Genomic DNA, 26373 nt, shown 5'->3' on the forward strand with positions numbered 1-26373 from the left:
AGGGGATCTCCTGGTAAATAACTTTCTGGCAGCGCTGCTGACTTGGGTGGTTACCCTTCCCTGTTTAATCATGGACTGCAGAAAGGCTTCCCAGGGAGCACTTCAAGGGGAGAAAAGGAGTGGTCTCAGTGGGTTGGGGACGTGACACTTGTCCAAGCAGCACTTCTGAATATTTAACTGCAGCCAGCCTGAGATCAGCAAAGGATCTCAGTTCTCCCTCCTGCCCCAGCCTCCCCCAGACCAAGAAGGACCAGAAGCCTGGGCATGTCACTCAAATGTACTGCTCTGACCTCCAACACAACACCACAACCCAATGACTTAGTGATGACAGAGGGAGCTGGGACTGCTGCTGGGAGTGAGCAGGGACAGGAACAAGCAATATGAGCAGTTCAAGAACCAGCTTTGCTGTCAGAAATGTTAATAAGGCAAAAGTGTCATGCTGTCAGACTGAGATGTCTCTGTTTTAAATCTTACAAGTTTATCATATACCAAAATATCATGAACATTTACATAAGGTGCCAGCAGTAAGATTTACAAGAGAGTCCCACCATTCATTTTAAAATGTTTCAATTTCTAGACCTTGTTATCACAATGAGTATCATCCCTGTATCATGGAAAAGTGCTTGCAGGGGAAACCTGCACCAATGGAGCCTCAGAAGTCAGAACTGAAACCAAAATAACCCCAGTTAATCTGTCCCTACATTCAAGCTAAGATTCTGGAGGACTTGTTCAGTGTGGCAATTTTACCTTCAATGCTACTTGTATTATTTATACAAGTAAAAATAAGCCTTAACTTCAGAATACGGCATTTGAAGGCTTCTCAATAGCTCCTCAACAACAAAAAACCCTCAACACTTTTTTTTTGTTTTTGTTGGTTTTTTGGTTTTTTTTCTGAAAGATAATTTTAATCAGAAAACAACCTGGAGCACATGTTGGCAGAATGATGTGAGGTTCTGGGACATTACTGAGTTTTCATCCTTCTTAAAGAAAATGTGAAGTTCATGTCATGGGAAGTCAGGGAAATCAGCCTTCCTCAGCTTCTCCAGTTAGTGCTGGGGCTGATGGGGGGGTTAATTATCAGTATTGCTCATCCTATGCCTTTCTGAAATACAGTTACTGTGGCACAGTTTAGGCTGCCAGGGACCTTATCTGGTTAAACATTCTACTCAAGCAGGGGCTAAATGAATGATAAATTGAATTAGATTAGATCATTCAAGGTCTGACATACATTGGACAAATAAAGAGTTTGGGTTTCATGATTTATTTATTTCTGGTGCATGCACAGAAAGCTACTGTCTGCAGCTGATAATGTCTTATTTCTAAGTGTCAATGGTGAGAATATCTTCAGTGTCAGCTAAAAAGTTGGTCTTCCTTACACTGAGCTTAAGCAATTACCAGCTTTAATACATCAGCAAGAACATAACAAAGGTTCTGCAGAGGAAGCTGGTTACACTGACTGAGCTTTAACCACCTCATTTACGAGTCAGTGGGGAGTTTGTTTCTGATCCAAAGGGCACAAAGATTCCCAAGACCTCCCGTTCCACTTCCAGCCTCAACCAAAGCCAAACGTGGCTCTGTTTTATGAACCTCCTGGAGAGGACAGGGAAGGGCAATGACCCCAGCAACTGTTGTGTGTGACAGTTTTGTGGCTGCAGCAGGGAGTACTGCAGCAGTCAGCACTGATCAGGACGTCATTCACTGCAGTTCAAATTGATGACAAAAATCTTTTGCTGTTTTTTATGTTGTGGTTTTTTGGTTTTGTAATGGCTGGCAATAATTACATAAGTTTTGAGTATTACAGCATCGCCCAAATTTATTTTTACATCTCTGTGGGTTTTATTTTTATGCTCTGGAATTTTACTTTACAGGCCAAATTTACCTTAGTTTTGCCTCTTTTATTATCCTGCTCTTATCTCCTGTATTTTTCACTTGCTGGTTCTATGTCTCTGCTTTACTCTCTGGGTAAAACGTTGACATGGTTGCTTAATTAATCCAACTTGACTGTTATTCCAATTAATTCCTACATTAGCCCTAATGTAAATCTTTGCTAATTAGATTATTTCTTTTTCTTTCCCTTTTGGACAATTTTCAAGGGTAATTAGTGGGGGAGGAAACTGCCTGTTTTTTATCTTTTGTCTTATAAACAGTATCTGTCAGCCATGGCAGATGGTGCATTTATTTTGATTAGTCTGTAAATTACCTCAAATGTACATCTTTAAATCTCACACTTTAAAACATCTTTTTAAGCATCTTATTATTTCCTCATGAATACATCTAATGGCACCTGAGACCAAGGCAGTTTTTGCCATTCAAGTATCCATGGAAGCCTGTTCCAACCCATCTTCTTTCTCTCTTTCCAGCCAAGGTATCATGGGCTGAACATCCCCAGTGCTGCCCACTGCAACTTAACCACTGACAATTTGGGGGGCTTGTTTTTCTACCTCTCCTCTCCCCCCACCCCCAACAGTTTTGTTATGCTCCTGTGAGGTTTCTTCAGGGTTTTCTTTAATTCTTGTACAATTCACTGCTACCAGATTTCAGCTCCTAACTGACAGTCACTTATTATTAGCTTTGGAAGTGTGGCTTTTTTTTAATTAGGAAAAAGAATGCACAAATTGACTTACTTTTATGTACAATCCCCCATGTTCTGGTATCTATCCTTATGACCTTGGAAATATGTTGTTCCTGCTCTGCATTGTAAGGTAGTTCTGAAAACTGCTTGATACAAAAGCAATTGTTCTTTCCAAGTGATTAGTACCGAGCTTTAAGATCAAACTTGTAATTCTTCTTGTTAGAATTTGTTTTAAAAGACTGCTCAAAGTTTATGCTTTACACAACTGTTGTTAGCATGGTCAGACCCAAGTTAATGACATGTAATTAAATGCTAACTCCCTTCCAAAAGACAAAACCATCACTGTAGCATAAATATTCTCCACCAAACTATTCTGCTCAACTTTAAAAGAAATCATATAATCAAAGCTAAAAACACGGGGATTTTCAAACGTAGCAGTTAAATCAGGAATCCTACTTACCAACAACAAAAATTATGTTTGATTTCCTCAGATCTTCTGAAAAGTCTAAAATGAAAATAAAAATCCTTTAGTTGGCAAGACCTACTAATTTTTATGTCAGCTGCTTACCACACTGAACTGGGTAACACTCCTGCAAGGGGATCTGATTTTACCACGTTTACCTTCTGCTACAATGCTCTGCATTCCAAAAGGAGCTATCATCCACAAGCCTAGTAATCTCCCAGTTTCATAATTCTCATTGCAGATATGATAAATATATTTTACCTGAAAACTAGACCTTGCACATACACATCTGTTCTTTAAAAAAAGAAAGAAAAAAGGAAAAAAAGAGAGAAGCAGACACATCTCGATGTATACCAGTACAGAAGGTGATCTTGCACCATTTGAGCTGATGAAATTTTATTGTCTTGGACTTAATCACTTACAAGACACATTATTATGTGGCCTTATTACAAAATATCACTAGGCATGAAAAGTTTTGATTAATCCTTTCATTCCTCTTGGACTCTCAGCACCTCACACTTCCCAAGGAGGTTTTCATAACTGCCAGTTTCTGAAAACACCTCTGAGACTTGATGCTGATTAACAGTAGCATCTTCTAATATTTTTGGATCCACTGGCTTAAAGAGCATAGAAATGTCTTCTACAAACCTTCATTTGCATTCAAAGAGGATTCACATGATAAAATACTTTGAGAAATAAATTTCACGATATAAATATCCTGAATTTACTTTGCCTTCTATGTAACCATTTAAATACCAGGGGAAATCAAAGGTTTCAAAATTAAACGGCAATTAACACCGAAAAAGGAACTCACCTCCTGTGCTCTCATAACCAGAAAAACTTGACTGATCCTCCTCCTGTTAATTAAGCAATTGATAAGTTGAAATGGATATTCTGCACAGTTTGCATTTCTTCTTCTATCTGCTTGTCTGTATATCTTAACAACCCCCTCCAACCTCTCAGTTTTAATCTACAGTGAGACACAATTTACAATGTCACAGAAGTGCTCTTGGTGCTGTTTCAGAGAACCCAGGATATCCTGAGGTGATGAACTGCCCCATATGATGAGTGGAGTTCCTCAGGGTTCGGTGACAGGGACGGTGGGATCCAGGGCACCCTCAGCAAGTTTGCCAATGACCCCAGGCTGTGTGGTGCTGTTGGAAGGGACCCCATCCAGAGGGACCTGGACAGCCTTGAGAGGTGGGGCCGTGTGAACATCACAAAATTCAGGGCCAAGGACAAGGTGCTGCTCCTGTGTCAGGGCAATCCCTGCACAAATGCAGGCTGGATGGAGAACGGATCGAGTGCAGCCCTGGGGAGAAGGACTTGGGATTCTTGGTGGATGAGAAGCTCAACATGACCCAGCAATGTGCTCTTGCAGCCCAGAAAGCCAACTGTCTCCTGGACTGCACCAAAAGCAGTGTGACCAGCAGGTCAAGGAAGGTTCTGCCCTCAGGAAACCCCACCTGGAGTGTTGCATCCAGCTCTGGGGCTCCCAGTGCAAGGGGAACACAGACCTGCTGCAGCGAGTCCCGAGGAGGCCACCAAGATGCTCAGAGGGCTGGAGCACCTCTCCCAGGAGGACAGGCTGAGAGAGCTGGGATCGTTCAGCCTGGAGAAGGCTCTGGGGAGACCTCAGAGCAGCTTTCCAGTACCTGAGAGGGGCTTGCAAGAGAGCTGGACAGGGACTTTTTCCAAGGGCATGGAGTGACAGGACAAGGGGGAATGGCTTTAAACTGAAAGAGAGCAGGTTTAGATTAGATCTTAGGAAGAAATTCTTCACTGTGAGAGTGGAGAGGCACTGGAAGGTGTTGCCCGAGAAGCTGTGGATGCCCCATCCCTCAAAGTGTTCAAGGCCAGGTTGGATGAGGCTTTGAGCAACCTGGTCTAGTAGCAGGTGTCCCTGCCCAAAGCAGGGGGGTTGGAACAAGATGATCTCCAAGGTCCCTTCCAACCCAGGCCATTCTATGTGTCTATAATATTGTTTTTTTTGAGGAACAGCTTTCCAGTGTCCAAAGGAATGGTTCCTGCAGGATGAATTGCTTCCAAAGTAAGTGTGGTGTGATAAGCTGTTAATAGTGAGAAAGCAATACTGGAGAAAGCTCTAGAACTGAACTACAATGTAAAGGTGAAATCAGTCTTTGAAAGTTGTTATAAAGGCTTCAGAACTACAGAGGGATTACACCATGGAAATGGGGAACTTGGCATGTTTTTTTTCCTGAGACTTCCATGCCACTTAGCATGATTTTGTCACATCCTGTACAGTACAATCAATGAGAAATTACAAATGCTGGCCAGCAAGAGTGTCAGAGTGGGAATTCTTTGTTGTTCTCACAAATGAGAATTACATATATTCTGGACACAGTCTGGGTTATGTGATCTCAATATACTCATACCATCAACACTTTAACCTAGTCTATAAATATCAATGATAGCACTGACAGGAGCACTCTCATACTGCTTTATCCATGCATGTTATCAGCACAGAACATGTTATTCCAGTCAGCTCAAAAGAGCACATGGTCATCAAGCCATGGTTTCTCACAGCACAGCTTCAGCCCCTGTGAGAAACGGGTGTGGCTGCATGAGCAGATGAGGGGAATGAACAGCAAGGGATCAGAATGGGTAAACTGCTGGCTGCTTTAATTTGCAGGGCTCATGCACTACCCTTGCAGCTTTCTCCTTGTGTTCCCATCATCACTGAAACACAAGTGCTCTTCATTAGGCTGAAGTATTATTACATTGGCTACATAGAATATTTTCATTTTTTTGATTCACAGTAATTCTCAGCTCATTACACTGCAGCAGGAGAACTGCCATCTTAAAAAAACCCCACCAAAACCTGCCAACATTTTCAAATGAAAGATCAGTCTCTTTCCTACATTTCAAGTGACAGTATTAACCCTACATGGGTTTTTTTGTGATCCAATAATACAATAAAATATTTGACCATGTAAAGGATATATTACATAAAAAAGGCCTCATTTTAGAGTCAGCTTCTTATCATGCCTTTCAAGCTCTATGGATCAAAATAATTTTAGGCACAAAGTTTACAAAGAATTTTCTTTAAGAATTGAGATCACAATCACAAGTTTACAATCAAATTAAAGAAATGAAAGTGGCATTATTTCTTTCTTGTGCTGATCTGAGTGAGGAACTTTGCTGTTTGACCTTGGCAGAGTCTGGCACCCTGTTTAATGCAGTCTTCTCATGTTTACAGATGACAGTATCTAGATCTGATTGTGTCTTTCTAAACTGTGAAGGGCTTAACCTTTATCTGCCTGAAAGCACTGATCTGCCTCGTTACCAAAATGCTTTGGAAGAGAACTGCTGGATTTAGCAAGCAATCACACCAGGAAAAGTCCCTCGAGTTACGAGCTGGCTAATGGTAATTACACCACATTGCCACCAGCAATACAGTGCTTTGGAGCTGTTTCCATGTGCTTGAAAGCAAGGAGAGGAAGTTCATCATCTTATGATTTGTACAAGAATAACTGCTGAAGAAAGATGGATAGTCTGTAATTTCAGATGCCTTTACAGCCAAGTTATATCTACAAATATTATCTGGAAACACATCAATTAGAGGAGCCCAGCTGATTGTGTAACTGCTTAAACAATATCAACAGTACATTAAAATCACTGCTAAATAGAGAAGTTTGCTACCTGTAAAGAATTTATCTGACATTCGCCTTTAGGGTTGGAAAATGCAGTCAGACTGTATTCTGCCTTCCTGTCGTCTAGGTTGTTATTAGTAAATATCTGACTGGTAGCAGATAACAGGTTAATGAGTTTAAGTTACTGCCTGTCATTGCTAGGTTGTGAAATAATCCCACAGAACCATAGGATGGTCTGGAAGATCATCTAGTTCCCACCCAGCTAATTTCCATAATAAAAAACTCTGCCACTGTCACAGCAAATAATAAGAAAATGATACAGAATTCTTCAGATCTTTGAGTTTTGCTACTAATGAATTAGGATTCTTCAGACATATCACTTTAAAGAAATCAATAAAATAGATTTAACTTTTTTATCTGATGAAGGGACATTTTCTTCATTAGGACTTAACGGCAGCTCTGTGAATGTTCGTTACCTGATGAAATGAGAAAGCTTTTCTGTTACCCATTAATAACCTCTGCTCCAGGCCTTGGGGGGGTTTATTTGGGTTCTTTTTGTAACATAGAAAAGAAAAAAGTTCTCCTTTATCACATCACTATTTCTTGAATGCTACTGGAAAACAGTGGTGAAAAGTGCCTCACTCATTCAGATTTTTCACAAATATAACAGCAATTCCTCCTAGAAATTCACTGAAGAGGATAAATAATCATGGATAAAGGAGAAGAGAGTGAGACTGACTCTAAAATACAGCATGATTGTTGCCTAAAAGTATTCTCAATTTTCAAGTTTGAATTTGAGAATGTAAATATTCAAAGGAATGTGTCAGGCACAAATTATTTAAACAAATAAAAATGACATGTTTCTCTGCAGGTTTTATGTAAGGGCAGTGGACCCGGGAATGGGTTTTATAAGCCATACAGTTGCTTACCATTAAATTTGATTTATGCTTCAAATCACTTTTTAAGGCTGGTTGGTTTGGTTTTGATTTGGGGTTTTTGTATGTGTTTGTGCATTTTGGTGTTTTCTGTTTTGGTTTTTTTTTTTTAACTTTAGAGAAGAAAGGCTTTTTATCAGGCCTGTCTCAATTCAATTTTCAAAAAGAAAAAGATTTTGGCACAAAGAAGGGCAAGAATAGGGTGTTGTAAAAATAAGAGCAGCACGTGGCCTTCAGATCCTGTGAGCTGCTGCTGTTCAGATAAAAACTGATCGTTGTACTCCAATTTTGCTACTCAAAGATCTTCTCTGCTTAACATTTGACCGTGGATATTCAAGGTTTACTAGAACATCTATTTGTTATTAGGTAGTTTTATAACCTTCAGTAAGAAACTTCTACAGTATTTATAAAGAACTTCTCTAATAAGAAGAAATTTAATTATCTGAAAAACCAGTCCACTGATCTGAGATGCACTGCTGTGAAGGAGTTCTAAAACTAGGCCACTTTTCACTCTTTATGACTGGTATTTAAGGCCCAAATGACTAACACTGACTGCACAATCACGGGATACATAGGGAGTAAAAAAAACCAACACATAGGAAACATATGGCTTTCTGAAAATACACTGGGAGTTTTTTTTTAACTTCCAATGCACCCAGAGAAGCCACTCTTCTGCTTCAATACAACACAAATAAGTGATTTTAAGAGCACTTTTGTATCCCACATAGTAAAACAGCACCCTTGCAATCACTGCAGTTTTATGGGTGAACGTAAAAATATATAGCATGTACTTCAACAGTGATTAAGAAGTATAAAAGAAAAAAGTGGTTTCTTCTGTAGTGCTTTAAAATATAGGAATTATTACTGCAGATGTTCCTAAGGAAGGGTTTGGGTAGCTGTCTTTAGGAATGCTGGGCTAATGTGAACAAAACCAGCCCACAGCCCTGAGTGAGGTGTGTAAATCTCAGGGGCAGAGAGGGCAGGATTTAAAACACACCTTTCCATTTCTTTAACAACTTTTTCATGCAATATGAAAAGTTCTGCTTTGGATTCTGTTTGCATCAACTCTGTGGGATGCCTGATATTCCCCAAGAATTATGCAAGTTCTCTGGGCTGTAAAGGTAGAACTCATAAATTGAGCTGTAAACTTTTATTTTGTGCATGAAGGGACAAGGCCTCAGTTTGCCAGCGGAGGGGCAAGCTGGTATGAGGAAAGAAGGTACAACTTATTCTACTGCTACTGCCTTGAAAAATGATGGTGAGACACTAAATTGTAATGCTTTTACTACAGACACCTTCCACAAACCACAGAGAAGGGCTTCCTGAGGTACTGCAGAAGGATTCAGTGAAGCATAAAAGCAGCACGTGGTGAAGAATAATGCTGTCACTGTGGTTTCCATCCCCAGTAACTCACCTGAGCTCACCATCCCTGCAACTGCATCCTCGTGCCCTGTCCTGCCCACCAGAGCTGCAGGCAGCCCCTTTTGGCTCAAAAATCAGGAAAGAATTAGAGATGCAAAGACTTCAACTAACCCTCCCCTAATATACGTATGTATCAGTGGAAAGTGAGCTCAAATAACATCTGTCAAAGAAGGAGCAAACAACTATTTCTGGCATTTCACAGTAAAAATGCAGATTGAGTCAAGGGGCAATTTTTCCTGCATGTGGAAAATAGAGCAGCAGGCTTTCTTCCATGTGCCTTTCTTACAGGGTACAATGGTGATTCTGAATGAGACAAATAATGCCAGCTTACAAAATGATACAGAAGCACCGAGATACATTTGCTTTGAGCTTATCCAAGAAGCATTTTGTAACAGGCAAACCGTAGTACTTTGTTTCTAGAACTGATTTCGTTTTTTTAAAGCATTTAATAGGATAGTTTCCATGGCAACTTGAACTGAACAGATTGTTCACTGACTTCAGTACATTTCTATTAAACATCTTTTCTCTGTAGTCAGGCCTGCCTCTCCAGCTCTTTCATGTCTTCAGATGCTTATTCATTATCCCTTTTTTGCAGATATCCTTAAACTAGATTGAACTCCACCTTTCAGTGGGCTTTAATAAAAACAAATGTTGAGGGAACATAGTTTCACAACCATTTTCTGAGTGCCCTCTCATTTTCTTTTCTATCCCATGCTCCTCTTTTAATCAGGTTCTCAGTGTAACCAGAATCTGTAATTCAAATTGATACCACTGTCTATCAACAAAAGAGAAATGGACACTGCAGAAATGTTCAGCATTAAAAACCTAAACAGCTTCTGGATACTCTTGGTCATTTTACTAAAACCTGTGATGATTAATGCTGCACAGCAGATGTGAATAAAACTGCTGTTCCACCACAAGTTCCTTATATTCTCAAGTAAAGGACATGATTAATCCATGACGTTCCAGATCTGACTCCTCGAATCACTGAATTAATGTTTATCTAATTTTGAAAGGCATCTTCAGAAGTCCTGGCAGTGGAGTCTCTGCTAATGGAGGTGTGCACTTTGCTCCTTGTTGTACTGTAATACCAACCCCGGGAGCACTGGGTCTGAAGGGTTAAATAAATTACTTGGATTGAACCTTCCAAGTAGAGAAAAGACAATCAAAACAAAGTGCCAACTGACAGGAAACACGGTAAACGGAGGAAAATGATCTTTGGTTTAATCCACAGAGCTTTAGTTAAATGAGGCTTACAATTTGCTGTTGCCCATCAGTTTTATGAATATTTATGTTCTGCTTCTGCATTGAAAAGGCTCTCAGGACCTTTTTTGTTACGTCTCTTGAATATTTAAGTTTCAAGCTATGCTGATCAGTCAGGTCAGAAATATTGTTGGAGTCTTGGTAGCAATGGAGTTCCTCCTGCTCCCCTAAAGCCTGGATTCCCATGTGCTTTGGATGGGAAACCACAGCAAGCTGGAAAAGGGATTGTCACTACATGGCAAAAACTTTTAATCAAGAGCTTGTTTCGTCTTGTTACAATGAGAGTAAGTCTCTTTCAGGGCTTTTTTCCTTGGCTTGATTTTGGTTCTGCTTGTGAGTTTTTCAAGTGAGCTGTCGCGTTTTCTAATTATAAAACATTCTGCACTTGCAGAAAAGATTGGGCTATACACTTCTAAACTCAATAGATTGCTTGTCACTGCTGAACAGGAAACCTTTATTAGCTTTCAGTCTTTTTTACATTTGGGGGGCAAAAAAAAAGACAATCTCTTCTTTACTCGTGCTGTTGCATTTACCTAATTTCATCAGTAAATGCACTCTGACACTGCAAGGACGTGGAAATGCCTCAGTTATGAACTGGTAACTTCCTTGAAGACACAAAAATGAGTTTCCATGTTTTGCAGATGTGAGGGTGGTGAGGCACTGGCCCAGGTTGCCCAGAGAAGTTGTGCATGCCCCATCCCTGGAAGTGTTCAAGGTCAGGTTGGATCTGGGTCTGAGCAACCTGGTGTAGTGAAAGGTGTCCCTGCTTGTGGCAGGGGGGTTGGAACAAAATGATCTTTATGGTCCATTCCAACCCAAACTGCCCAATAATACTGTCCAAAATACTTAGAGGGGCTAAATATACTTTTGAGGCTTTTTTACTTGAAGGTTGCCTGACATTTACATTTCCCAAATTTTAAAGTTATCAATTCCGTAAACACTCGGTCAGGAGTGTATTCACTCTACAGTCACCTGACTGTGTGTTTTAACTTTTTCTCTAATTAGTCTAAATATTCCTCAGATTAGCTAAGGTTGTCTTGAAAGGCTTCTTTTCATGAGAAAATAATTGGATGCTCTTTTCTTCTGGAACTCTTTGATAGGATTCCCTGATGCCAATTTTTCAATACTCCCTTTTGGCCTGAATGCACTTGCAACAAGCCAAATGGTAGGTTTCTAATTAAAAATCCAATTCTTAAAAATAAAACTTGTCTGATCTCTGGAAACAAGTGGCATTATATTGACAGCCTCTCTGGCAAAGTTGAGGAATTGAATGGCAAGTACAAAGGAACACAGCGAGCTGTAAAAACCTTTATCACACTTGAGAGCATTCCAGCAGCAAAGGCCAATTCTTGTTAAACCAGACACCAGTCATGACAGCAAGTTCTGCAAACTGAGAACACTCTATAAAGCTGTTGCTCCCAAAAATGAGCTGCCCAAAATACACTCCTGAAGTCTTAACGTGGGTGAAAATATCTGAAATCTATCACTTTACTTTGCTTTTATGTTTTCCAATCGAGTACTGAGTAGTGTAATCGTTATTCCACAAAAGGCTGTGGACATTGCTAACACATGAAACTTTGGCTGGTTCTTCCACAAGGCATTCTCAATGAGAGGTACTCTCTGCTTTATTTATTTATTTCTATTTTGTTAGTAGAATGTATTTCTAGGTCATTCTGAAAAACTAGATTACTCCTTCTGTAATCCAGGATCTGAGAAAAAACCCCCAGAAAAATAGTTATTAATGATTTGGAGAAAAAAATGCTTTTCTTTCTTTTTTTTTTTTTAAGTGGGTATTTCTCTCCTGCCTTTCAGTGCTGTAGGGACTTAGTGATTATGGGTGTTCTAGTTCTTGAAGCATTCATGCACAGCCAGTAGTAAACCAACAGCTTGCTTTTAATCCAGTTACATGAATTTAATTGAACGTTCATTTATAAAATGTACAATACAAAGCTCAAGCTTTTCCTGAGCTGTTTTAAAATCCATCTCCCCTTTCAGAAAAGCCAGATCTTTGCCTACATTAGTGTTGCTTTGCAGTGTTTCAGCAACAGGTACCAAGTGTTTCTCGAAGGCCTTTGCTGTATTTTGGAGCACTCCTACATGAGCCAATGACTGCATGCATGGTTGGAACCACAGCACTCCTTCTCCTTGGCCCTGCCTCCAGTCAGACATTGTTCTGGAAGAAGTGGTGTGCATCTGAAGAACTCTGGCACTCTGTTGGCTTAGTTTACCCTGGAGGTTTTCCTGGCTCATTCCAGGACTGAGGAAATGCAGTGGTATCCGTGTGTCTCCATTCCAGCTGTGCCAAGTGACACCCCCTGCCAGCTGTGGCTTTGTCCTCAGGACACGCTGTGTAACCCCCAACTCCTCTGGTTCAGTGACTACCAAGATGTTCTCCTAAAACCCAGTCATTTTTAGCAGCTCAGCTGGGTAAGGTTGCTTAGGAACCAGCCTTCCTATCCCCCACATTCTCATGACAGATCTCCTATGCAATAACATCCCTGCATGACACATTTGTATCCAGACACACATTCTTTTTCCACTTGAGATTCTCTGAGTAAAGGTTGTTGATGCCTCACACAATTCGTAAACAGCATGTGGTAAATCACTGGAGTATTAAATCACTGCCACAGTCAAAATGAGCTCAAGTTTGCAATGTGAGCAGTTCCTCACTCCTCAATTTAGTTATTGATCTTTCCTTCCAGAGAGGAATTTTTGTTTCATTTCTCAGACTGGGCAGATAGATGGAATTATGACTTTATGGTAATTTCCACTCTCTTCTTTGCTTCTGAATACAACACTTGCTTGCATAATTTCAAAATTTAGATGGCAAGGGCTTTTGGTTGCAATCGCTTTCTCCTGCATGTATTTTCTTTGTATTTGTACAAGGCATCTCATATAAACTGGGTATAAAAATATTTCTTAGCAATAGAAATATTTACATGTTTTAAAACATCACTAGTAAGTATCAAGATACCAACCCTGCAGCTGAGGCAACTCATTCTCAGCCACCTCATATTTATGTAGCTGTCCTTGACTGAAGGGATTTTAGCCCTGCTTTAGCTTCATTTCTCCTTCTCTGTTTGCCATCAGTACTGCACTCCTGCCAGAATGGCAAATTTAGCCAAATAATGAGAAAAGCTGCCTGCCACATCTGGCACAAAGGATATTTGCCATTGACAGGGACAACAAGGGCCTGTCACAGTCTTCTTGTTTAGTCTCACGAGCATTCAGAACTGCAGGCAGTGCTTTTATGGCCTGTGCAATGTATCATCAGTGAACTATATCATTTGAAATTATGGTATTAATTTTCATACATTTTCATAATTTTCCTATGTTTCTGTTAATTTTATTTTGTATCTATAAAAATTTGGCTTATTATTTGAATGGCATTTCAAACATTACGGATCAAGAGTATAATTTCTTTAGTGTTCATACTTTGCCAAAAGAATCTATTTTTAGCATCAACATAGCCAAACATAATTTAAATGTGCATTTTGCTTTATAAAAGGCCTAGATCCTTCAATAAAGAAGCAGTACAGTCAAGACAAAGATGATGAGAAAGTTAAGAATTTCCTGGGCAGAGAAGGGTTTATGAAAGAATGGGATTTAAAATGGGATTTGGAGGCAGAGACAAGCTGCCCCCTTGAAAAAAGCCAGACTGAAATAACTAAGCCAAAGAGAGAGAATAGTAAAGGGATCTATAAATTAAAAGAAACAAATAGGGTTAGAACATACAACATGTTGCAGATGAGGATAAAGTGTTGCACTGAAGACTGTGACAGAAAACCAAGAACAACCCCACGATACCAAATGAAAATTCAGTTTTGTTGGCCCTGATTTTGTCACCAGCTTTAAAATGCCACCAGGAAAGATACCTTTTGCAAATAATGAGGGAAGATGTGAAAACATCTGCAGCTGCATTCGGTTGAACGGTAACAGAAACACAGATTAAAATTTTTGCCAAGCTGCTCACAAATCTAGAGAGGTGTCTGCGGTGTTCGTGAGGGAAGCACGAGCAGAGTCGCGCAGAAGTGGAAGACAGAAAGCAAAACATACAAAACCACCACCCTTAAGTGGTGTGACAGGCAGATGGCTTTAAAAATACTCCCTTCTAATTCTAAGTCATTCTTCTCGTGCTTATCCACAGCAGAGTAACAAGAACAGTAACACTGATCCTCAGTGCAGCATCCAAGCCACAGGAGCCCACCGTGGTTCACTTTGTGACCTCACCAGTGTGGAGGTGAAGGTTACAGGGAAAAGATGTACATAAACTTTTTTTCCCCCTCTCCAGCCTTCTTTCTACAAGGAAAACACTCATCAAAATTTAGTTTTCAGATGTGCATTCAACGAGATTGGTAGAAAGGCTGGTTTCAACACACTGTAAGCATTTGTTGTTTTTAATTCTGATAAATCCTTTTCCGAGGGGAGGATGTTTGATTTGGTCATAGTGATATTTCACAATTTGTATTTTCATGCTGCTCTTTTGAAAAGTGTTTTACTTCCTCTTCTTAAATATACAGCAGACTTACAGTGCATTCTAGGAACTCTATTTGCCACATGTGCCAACATTTTAAAATCTGTGGAGGAAACTCAGCAATGCACAGTAATGGAAGATATAGGCTCTTAATACTACAGTAATATTCACTCTTTCCTCCTAACCAAAAAGCAACCTGTGTGTATCGTGAATTTACTTATGTTGCACTTAAGAAGCCCTTTGTCTTATGCACCCTTAAAGTTCCACTACCTTGTTCAGTCACATTGTATAGCACAGCACTTCCATAAACTAGAAAACTGCCTAGAGAGAGGCCATATATACAGAAAATTACCTGGTCCTCAAAGTCAAATTCTGTATAAACAGGATCTCCAGAATCCATAATCAGACTGCAATCAAGTTCATTTGGCCCTAAAATAGGAAAGAAAATTAAGACTTCAGAAATGGTTTGGAAATTTTCACTTTATGTGATGGAACACTGTAATATTTCCAATAATCTGTATCCGTGCAAAAACCCTGATCCCAGGGACCCTTTGGATGTGCCAGAGTACTCTGGTGAACCGTGTTTCATTAACAAAGCCTTCAAAGCATCCAGAAAAGCTCCTCCAAATCTTAATAGGGAAGTGTTATGCTAACTGGTGAACTGTTTTAGCTACACTGCATATTTACTGGGCAGGGTGTTCTGCGTGCCATGACTTGCAATTGTAAAATTGCCACACTCAGGGGAGAATATCAACCACGTTTAGGAAAGGAAATACTGACTAAGTGCTGATTAGCAGATAAGGATCCTTGAGTGATGCTGATAAGGGACCATCATGCTTCCAGCTGTCAAGTCCCCATTTCCATCCTATTCTAACCCTTTCTAAGGTGACTGTGTGGCTCTGCCCCTTCTCCTTGTCATCTTCCCGTGGCAGGACCAGCAAGAACGAATTCTCGTGCAAGTGGGATGCCAAAATTCAGTTGCTGAGAAGCCTTGACCTGGCTGAGCTTTACAGTTTGGCTTCAGCTGAGCTGCTGAAGGTGCAGGACAACAGAAACTGAGCTTGATACTTCAAGAAGTCATCTAGGGGGGTACTCATTGCTAAACCAGAATGGGAGGATAAACCACCAACCATCTTTCTATATGAACACAGGAAGGGTAGAGCATGGACATCATATTCTGGCACTGGCACCCCATTCAGATTAGTTCAATCCTGGGCCATAAGGAAGGAATGGTCTCCTGGGTCCTCCCGAATGTGCAGCTCCAAACCAAATACTGCACGTGTTCAGCAAACATTAAAACATCGACAGGCATGTGACTAGAGGAGTATTTATCACAGATAACAAAAAATCCTGTAAAGATACACAGAAATCTAAAGATTGTAACCAGCCAGCAGTCACAGATGAGTCCAATCACTAACCTCATGTGGTAACAGCAGGGGAAGTGTAAGATGTGTTTTGTTTCGTGCCCACGTGTCCCCAGCCAAACAAGATCACTGAGGTAAAGAAAACAATTCCCTGCCTCCTGGGTTCCAGGTATCTCTACCTGGTATGATGTTCCTGCTGGCACTGAGGACAGACAGTGTTAAATCTATTGCTGCCCTGGTGTTTTCTCACCATTAGGATTGTTTGTGTGGGTCTCTCGCTCCAACAAGCACCATCAATAACAGATTTTGAAGCTCAGTTCTTGCCAGATACATTTATGTATTATCTGGCTTTGTTTGCTTTTAAAGTTTACACAGTAATAATCTATGTAGGTGGCGAACTAAATATCACTATGAGAGAGAGCAGAGCAGGGGAACTGCATGTCATGATGACCAAACTGTAACTTGGTAGAGAGGATGATTCCAGGGTGTTTTAGTTTGCAATCTGTATCACAACTGCTGCCAAATTAATCTTCAATTTAACTCTTTGGACTACATAAGAGACACTAGGGAAAGACCTGCATTTACCATCTGCTGCTGGGTTTGGTTTGGTTCCCTTGCTCCCACCCCCAATGCTCATGTATACTTTATCAGATTGCTATAAAAAAAAATTACAGGAAGGAATGATACTCCTGCTACCACACAGTGTCACATGTACATATGCAGCATGTTCTCTGACATATACAGCTTATGGTCTTTTGAAAATACCTGTCTCTAAAAGATATAAGCAACCAAATAGAGAGAATCTTAATTATTTGATTTATTTTACACAGCTGACATCTCACTCTTAACACCGTGTCATTGTTGATAATATAATTTAACTAAGCCTCAGTTGTCACTGGCACTGGCCTACTCTGGCACATCAATCACTTCTAAAGGCACTTGTGTGCACTTTATTAAAGGCACTTGATTAACTGTCACTTAACTACCAAGAGCAGTCCGTATCCTTTGCTAGAAACATTAATATGAAATATGGTGCTGCAAACTTAAATGTAAAGGTCAGGCTGAAAATGAGTACTCATGCATAATGTATCTTAAGTGATAAAAGCCATAATGGTTATACAATTTTAATATGGTCAAGCATCTTAAGGCCTTTTTTCTTGAACTAGGACGCCGGTGTCCTTGGGAAAACACAGCTTCTTTCTGGGGTTTATTCAAGGAAAATTGAAAAATCTGTGTTTCCTTTGTTGGTTTAATAAAAACTACCAACCCCACAACCATTCATCACTGAACAGTGTACAGACTTCTCTACCCTTTTCAAATTGCCTAAAGACAAACCTACCAGAAATGAACTGAAGCAAATGGCTGCTCCCAGGATCAGATTAAGGAATGAGGGGACATGTAAGAGCACTTCTGATATCCCTGGTGCAGCAGGAGGAGTCTGCTATGCTCCAGCTCAGTTTGTTGTCCCCTTCAACCAAATAATCTCAGCTCTTGGTTAACTTGGGACCTTCCTATGCTTGTATGAACCCATTGAGGTGATCTGAGTATCTTCATCGATTGCAAAAGGGGAAACTCAAGTTAAAAAAAAAATTAAGAAAGTGCATAGAAGTTCTACTGCCATGGACAAATAACTTGCAAGCACCTGATCCACAAAGGTACTCTTAGGACTTAAAACATGCTTCCTTAATTGCATGAATAAAGTTAAGGCAAGGGAGACCTGGACATTTTCATGTGCCCTGTGTTCTCCTTAGGGAAGGAAAAGAGGATTTTATTAGGTACACTACTGCACAATTAAAAAATAAATCACTTGCAAGTTTTTATTAAATCCCTGTTAAGTGAATAATCAGCTCTCCAGGGAGGTGCAGGCTGATGAAATAAGAAAAAGCAGATCAGCTACAACGCACTCCCTTTTTTTTGCCACGTTTTGTATCTTGACACCAAAGGCATCATTCCTAAAGCTCTGTCTTGCCAGGAACCCAAGAGGATGCAACAGCTGAGCCCTGAGGGCTGAGGTGAATTACAGGTGTATGAGGATGGTCTGACAGCCAGGACAGAGACAGCCCTGCCCTAGAGGGGAGCACGGCTCTGCTCAGCCCATTCCTTCACCAGGAGGCTGCACTTCACATTTTAGACTGCATTTCACATATTGCTTGTTGCTCCTGAGCTGAATTGCACAGGTTTGGTCACAGAAAGCTGGGAGAGTCTGGTTGCTACAGGCAGGGGTGTAATTCTCACCACAGAAATCCACCCCAAAGCCCAGGGGATCGTGGCCATAAATGTCTGTGCTCCTACAAACATTCCAGGGTTCTGAGCCTGGTGCATGGCACTTTCTCTGAAAGTCTGTCCATCCTTAAGTTTTCATGTATGCAAATGTCAAGCATTGCTTTTTCACACTTCACTGAATTCATTTATACAATGAAACTAAACTGGACTGATCTGTCTAAATTTATCTGCAGTTGATTTAACTTCCCATTACACGGCATCAATGCCCCATCACGCGAGCTAATTAAGTGTATTCCTTGGACCATTTGTGTTTTGGCAAATCAGCTCCTGTATTTCCAAACCTTGCTTAAATCCCTTACTTATCTGGAATCCCGCTAGCAACTCTACTCAATATGGTTCACTGGCTCAAATATGCCCCTGTTCATATTTTAACAACTCCAGTATTTGTACTGTTCAACACTGACTGTCAGAAGAGTAATCTAAGCCTACCCTGTGACACGTGCTGCTTCTCTTAATAGCATGTTTAAGCTCAATAAAATAAAAATGTCTTTTTATGTTACAGAACATGCTCTGAAGCACCGTCTAATAACTCAATTAATACGTGTTGTGTGTAAGCACTTGGGCAAGACAAATGTTTAGAAGATAAATTTTAAGTGGAATATTATAGAAATAATTTATTGAAGGACTGATTAGCATTAGAACGATTACATTTGAATTTTCCTCTCAGTAAGACATTTCTAATACAAATTTTATTGCAACCTTACATTGTTGAGTTTCATGACAGGTTGTTGCTCTTGGCAACAGTCTTAAGATGCTGTAGAAGGCAGCAATGAGAAAACTGTATTTTAATCTATAAAAATTTCAGTTGTTTTCTTTCAGCATATATTGTTACAAAGTCGATTATAACTAGATTTTATGGCTATAACATGTGAATTAGATTGGTGTGAAGGCACGAAAATATTAGAAATACTATGTTTACAGTAGCTACCAGGAACCACAATATATTGCAATATCACTAATAAGGTTAAAAGACAAAAAGTGAGATCAAGGCAATGCTGGAATTGCAACGTCTAGAAATTAAATACCTGATCTCATAGAAATCCTACTTCAAACCTCCTGACTCTTATCAGTGCTCAGGTTAGGCACCAATTAGATGCTTGTGGCATGGCATCTGCTAGAACTCACAGCTCTCCAATTATTTTGGTGAGGGATTTATTAAGTAGATCAGACTTTCGAGGAACTGCCTGGAACTCCTCCAGAATCACAACCGGTTTGTGCAAATTGTTTAGGTCTTGTCAAGCTGCTTGTCAGAGCCAGCACCTTTATGACACTTCCCTCCTCTTGCTATTTGGCACTGAGCTCATTCAATCAGGGAATCCACAGGCAATTACCAACACAGTGTTGTACAGTGGGAAGGCCATTTTAGGTTTGGAATCAACCTCTTGCCTCTATGAATGAGGCTCAGAACAAAAGAGGTAAGTGTGCCACTGAACAGAGACAGGGTGACCATTGGAAACCTGTGGTTTTTCAGCTGGTGCACTTTTTGTAATTCTCAATTCCCCTCCCCCAACCCCCCTTCCCTCTCTCCCCCCCCCCCCCCCAATCCTTCATCTGTGTCTCATTTAGAACATAATCAAAAACACCCTTATGGGTGGCTTTTGTAGGCCAGCGAGCTCAGAACTGCCCTTCAGCTCCTCAAAATACGACCTGATCTTCCTGTCTGAGGCACTGCTCTTTGCAAATGCCTTCTGGGAGGAAAAAATAATCTCCCCTTTGTCAAAAAGAGATAACAGATGTGTTGCTACTTCCTTGTGCTTCATCAATTCCTCCTTCCTTGGCAGGGCCCAAATGATTGTTCACAGTTACAAATAAATGAGTCTTTTCTGCCTGCCAATTTATGGGAGATGAGTTTTCCCTTAAACAGAGGACAGATCAGATACATGATTTTCTCTACTATATATATATATAACATTTGTTGTAATAAAGCTAGTAAATTTTACAGGAACACATTTCCCCTAGAAATTTCTTTTTCTGTGCTGTTTCAGAAGACATTTACAGTATCATCTACCTATGCAACCCTCATGGTCTATTTGGAAAACAGGCAGGGATGTCATCTGTAAAAAGAAGTTGTGAAGTTACCAAAGAACATGTTTCTGTTCCCCTCAAGCAAAATATTTCTGACAGATGTTACACATTTTCGGCGCTTTGATTTTTAGCTTCAATTCTTTTGCAGTCCTTTGCCCCTCAAAGGCTTTTTCTTTGAAGACATTCAAGCCTCAGTAAACACAAATAATAAATACACAAATAAACGAAAGCCCCAAACACCTGACTTCTATTCACACACAGTTTCAGAGTTAGTATTATTATTAGGGAGGAAGTATAATCACTAATCTCACAGGACTGGTTTTCTGGTGAACACTGAGGTATTGCTGACAGCTGGACTTGACCCACTTATAAAGTTTTTGCACTAATTACACAGTTTACTGGACTTGCCACAGTATTTTAAGGTTAACTTGTAGAGAAGTTGTTAGGTGGGTTGTATGAAGCTTCCAAGAGTAAAAAGACTTTTTTCCCTTGGTTGTGCAAATGTCTGAGGTCAGTCCAGACTCTGCTACAGCACATATATCCACACTTGTGGAATGTGAAAACAGCATCCCACCAACAAATGTGGCTCCTTAAATCTTACATTGACTCACCTGCTGCAGCCTCTTTGTTTGCAAATAGTTTATTGTCAACTGCTGAACTTATGTCAGAGAACACTTCCTCTTCATCTCTGTCAGCATCAAACTGAAAAACAAAAGAAAAAGTTGGCAATCAGACCTTGTTCACTCCTTGGCTGATCATCAGTGTGTGACTTCTCAGCCCGAGCCTTCTTGATAGCAAACCTTCTACTTCTCTGTGTGCTGTCCATTGCTTTAGCTGTGAATCATTTTACTTTTGACTCAAAGCTAAATTCACTTTGTAAATCCTTTTGCCTATTTTTATGAGCTTGCCAGAAACAGAAGCAACAGTAAAACTGACTTGTCCTCAGAGAATGAAGTTTCAAAGCAAAAGGTAAAACTAGTAATGCACATTACTCCTAAAATTGTTGGATGGTTGAAAAAAATTACAGCGTAGAGACCAAAAATGGGATTACCTCACTGTCACTTCTTTTTGGAGATTAGCATAATTAACTTTCTAAATTTGCAAGACAAAAACTCTCAGCAATTTCTGAATTGTCTGAAACCAACTATTGTGACATTTATGTGTACAATTTCTTCAAGTAATTGAGCCAAACTCTTAGGAAATTATTGAAATTCTCCTGCTTATAGAAAAGAGAGCTTTCTTCACTCTCACACTGGCAGAAAGTGTAATGGTTCAGTGATGAATTAATACAATCAGAAAGGAAAAGCTCCTTTAAAAAGGCAAATAATTAATTTCTTACCATTTTAACCTTTCCCCCCCCCCCCATTTATTCTGTATTTTGCCTGAATTCTGATACTGATTCTCCCAAGTTTTTTCTCAGCTCTCTGACAGATTCTTTTCATGGCCAGGTGTGTCATGCTTGACAGTGGGTTTGTGACTTTTCCTATCATATTTATCAAGCTTCATTCATTTAGATCATCACTTTCTTTGGAAAAAACCCAGACATTTCATTACTGTTGCTCTGGAATTTTTCTTATTTTTTGGATTGAGGCCAGGTACATTACCATGGAAAGAGAGAATACTGTAACCTCTGTGTAACACCCCAGATCACTCTTTCCATTATGCCTTATGGTGACATCTGTATTACCTGTATCACCTAAGCTGTTCTGCAAATGTTTAATAAGGGAATTTATTTTCTTATGGAATTTTCCATGAGCACCTCAAGGTAAACTCAGAGGCAAACATCATCCCAAGAATCAGTATTTAGAGTGGTAGATGCCAGAAATAGTTCAAAAATAGGGAAATAACAGAAAAGAGACAAAGTGATGATTCTGCAAAGTGTGTCTGCATGAACAAAAGAAAGGGGAGGCAACATTGTAGGAAGTTTGCTGCCAGCGAGTTTAATTCTCAACACCTGTCCAAGTGCTCAAATCTTAACTGGTATTACTCCCAGTTTCAATCTTTACCTGCATGCTCAGCTCAGCAGTAGAGTTCACTTCTGTCACAGCTCAGCCTACTGTAATTATGGAGTTTTCTGACTGGCTCTGGAAATGGAGTTTGTGGCTCTGACCCTGAGGACCACTCAGAATTCATCCTGCAGCACAGTCACACATCTCTCTGGGCAGATACGTATCTGTTCCCAAGGAATTCTTTTGCCATTTAATGTGTGTCATAAAGCACATTTTGTTTGTTTCTAAAGCAGGAGTTTGTGTTTACCTACTAGAGGGATTACATTTTAATTTGTGTCAAACCCGAGGCTCGTGGAAGAACAGGTCTTAAATAAAGCTGTGGGGCTACACTTGGGCAATTTATTATTCATACTCAAAGAGCAGCTTTGGAATGTCCCTGTTGATCAGACAAGAGTGTTCCTAAGATATGCTAGGGAAGACATGTATTGTAAGATGTTTGTAGTTATGTGTGAGCATAAAAACCAGGCACTTGTAATGAGGTTGTGTCTCATCGTTCCTGTGTCACACCACGCCTGGAGAGATGGCAGGCTTGCCTTCTCATTAGCAGCATTTCTCTGAATAATCCAGTTTACCATGGAAAAAACACATGATCAATCTCAAAATGTTCCCAAGGTTCCAAGAATGTGAAACATCAACTTCCCTCTTCAAAGAACACCAACTGTGCTTCAGCACTCTGAAAAATCTGGGCTTTGTAACCAAAGCCTATATTGTCACCCAAAGAAAGCCAATTATTTGAAGCTTGTACACAGACTCAGTTTTCCCCTCACAAAATGAGAATTTTAATACCTGAGCCACAGGAAGGCAAGGCAGCTTCCATGGAGAAATTATTTTTGAAAGAAACCAAGTAACCTTGTTAGTTCTGCACCTCCTTGAATTGCTAAACATCTTAATGTGAAACCCTTTGATAATTATTGGAGGCTTGAATAAAAGGTGGAAGGTACTCAAGCAACCCTACTCACAAACAGCAGTAAAACTTGTATTTTTAGCAGAACCTGTCTAAATCAAACTTGTAAGGGGCAAAGATGAAGAGCTAGTGAGAACAGTTCAGAATGGAAGCAAACAGCAAAATTTATTCTAACAACAGTGTCTTTTCTGCTTAATTAATCACAACTGGTAATGGATTCCCCAGGATTTGAAAATCTTAGATTGTTGGTAAAAAGAAAAGTATTAATATTTTCAAATGAATCAATTAGGAATGAATTCAGCGAAATCTAAAGATTGCTCTACGTAGTCATAGCTGTCACTTCTGGATTTGTAATCCATTAACCAGATCCATGGAAGTGAGACACAATAATTGCTTAGGAAGTGGACAAATTATCCACATATTATCATCACCTCCAACAGAGGAATAATTTCTTTTTAAACAAAAAAAAACACCCCAGGGTTATTCACAAAAAAGAGAACATGGCTTCTTGTATGAAAGTTATTCTGTGCTTTTAAAAAGAGATACCCAGTTTATAAGTCAAATTGTATCACTGTCCTTTAAGTGTTGGTATTTTCTTGTTAGAAAGTTCACAATCCCAGGAACATGAAGAGATTCAAAAGACTGAGAGAGTTAAAATGACTTTCAGGTGGCAGTGGCTACAAGAAGAACACACTATTATTATTCAGACTGACTTAGGCAGAGATTTGCTCCCGAAGAATTGAAAAGAAACAATAACTAGTTTTATTTTACCCTTGGTAAAGACTAAATATAATCTAATAATACTAAATATAACTATAAATAATACTAAAAGGTGAAGCCAGACCCACACTCGAGTGCTGCTTTAGCATTTTTGGACACCCCCACAGAAATCCCTTCGTTGCTGTTGTTCCACCCCTAATTTGCCTCTCTTCATAATTACAAGTTAATTGACCTGTGCAGCTACATCCAGACAAAGTGGGAAAAGCAAAACAAAACCACCAGCAATATGGGAAAACAGGAAAGAAATATGTGAGGAAAAATATATAAGGTATAAGGATAATAACCATTGGGACAGGGGGCAGGAAAAATTCGTTGAAGCCTTGTCTAGGAAAATCAGTAAGCAGAGGAACTGAGAAATTCAGCTGAAATGTGCAGACTGGGAGTTCCCTATTATAAAGTATTTTTAACAATACTCCTAAAAAACCCCCAAACCTCCAAACCACCACAAAAGGGGGTGTGAGGACATAGGAGAAAGATATTTCTCTCTAATCCTTTCTCTAGTTCTAATATTTTTATTCTTTTACACCAAATACTCCAAAATCTCAGATTATTTTATATTTTACCAGATAGAGAAGAAAAACTACAACTGAAATTACACTGGAGCTCCCCAGTGATTTTTAAAATGTAATGCAACCAGCAGAAGTCACAAACTGGTTTCAGACAGAAATCTAGAAACTAAATTGGAGATATTAACACTATTATTACAATCCTAAGGATAACTAAGGGTTATCTAAAATAAACCACTTAATGCCTTATTTTTTTAACCACGGGAGTTCTGAAGAGGATTCATCAATAATTGCAGAGTCCTCATGTGTCTGTCATTAGTTTCTCAAGTTCCACTTGTCACCAGAGCCTCTGCTGCTGGGAGTGCTCCTTGTGAACGAGCAGGAGGTTCAGTGTTCTCCAGCCCTGAGTGGAGCTGACAGTTCTGCAGCAGCTGCTGCTGCCTTTTGTGTATCCCAAACTCATTTGCTCAAAATAGGTGCAATCTGGAGCCACCAATTATGTGATTTTTGAACACATTAGGTGCATAGACAGGCTCCTCTGTGGTGAGAAAAAAATGAAAATTAAACGATCAAATTCAAATAACGTCTTCCAGTAACGTTAATGAGTGCTGCAATGACCTTAAAAAAGAGTAAATACATCGTTATAACAGAAACTATCAGCTAATTTAACTGCCTTATACCACAAAATGTGAAAATACAAACATGCACCCCCATACACACAGATATTTTCTATTTTTTTTTCTCTTTTTCTGTTCTCAGTACGTAAACAATGAAATTACTGCAAAAGGCAGCCTTGGGGTTTTTTTCTTCAGGTGATTTTCTGCTATTTCATCCCAAACCCACGAACTCAGTGCCATGGCACACATCATGGAGATGTTCTGGCAGCTTCACTCCCTTCCCAGCAAAACCCTGCTGAGCCAGCTCCCAGTACTGTACCACTGAACAGGATGGCACCAAGGACATGGTCCCTCTCACCTGGAGAAACAATTAACAGCAGCAGTTAATTGTAACAGCCTGTCTCTGCACACTTGTGTGGAGTAACAGCTTTTGAGAGGCAGACAGAGGGAGAACTTCTGTGCTGTGATCATTGTGTCTCTGTGCTGGGATCATTGGAACAACAGCCTGACTTACATCAGTTTTCAGCTGACAAAAATGAGTGCCTTGGGCAATGTGGTGGCAACAGTGGATGGGGAAGACATCAGGCAATAACAGGCCCTTGTAGAGCAGAACATGGGCAAGCTGAAGGAGAGCTGGATTTGATCAGGATGAGGGGAGAAATCAATAATTGGGTGGCACAGCAGACAGAAAATTAATGGACTTGAGGGGATAAAGCGATTACTGGTTTGATAGGGAAGCTGATGGAGGCAGAGAGTGGTGCCACAGAGTGATTTTGGAGCATACATACTTTTCATAACACTAAGATGCAAAGCCTTTCTGTCTGTGCAGATATTGAAGAGCAGTGGCTGGTTGATTTTTTCCCCAATAAGGATGTTCATCTGGATGGCAGGTGACTGTTGTGTGGAAAGCAAACATATTGCTCTTTGATTTCCAAAGGCATTTCTGTATCATGTTCTCCATTTTCTCAAAGGGTCTCTGAGCTTCCAACAGGCTTGTATTCATTAAACTTTCTAAAGCTGAAGTCCATTTAACACAGTCAGTAATAAACAATTCAAAATGTTTCAGCCGTTTCTCCGCACTCCCATGAATGACCCCCACCAAAAATACTCTGGAATTGTCCTCAGGAATCAGAACTGAATCA

General features: G+C 39.9%; 1 protein-coding gene across 1 annotated transcript in view; it reads right to left on the minus strand.

Moving 5' to 3' along the window:
* Positions 1 to 26373, minus strand: part of AK5 (adenylate kinase 5) — a 77320-nt gene that overhangs the window by 19331 nt on the left and 31616 nt on the right. The window contains exons 7-10 of the mRNA XM_027649286.1: positions 21027 to 21117; positions 15096 to 15172; positions 3850 to 3892; positions 3033 to 3077 (exon numbers count right to left, since the gene is read on the minus strand). Of these exons, the coding sequence (XP_027505087.1) occupies positions 3033 to 3077; positions 3850 to 3892; positions 15096 to 15172; positions 21027 to 21117 (256 nt within the window). The remainder of the gene's footprint in view (positions 1 to 3032; positions 3078 to 3849; positions 3893 to 15095; positions 15173 to 21026; positions 21118 to 26373) is intronic.

Source organism: Corapipo altera, unplaced genomic scaffold (genome assembly GCF_003945725.1).
Source record: "Corapipo altera isolate COAL_440 unplaced genomic scaffold, ASM394572v1 112, whole genome shotgun sequence".
NCBI classification, from domain to species: domain Eukaryota; kingdom Metazoa; phylum Chordata; class Aves; order Passeriformes; family Pipridae; genus Corapipo; species Corapipo altera.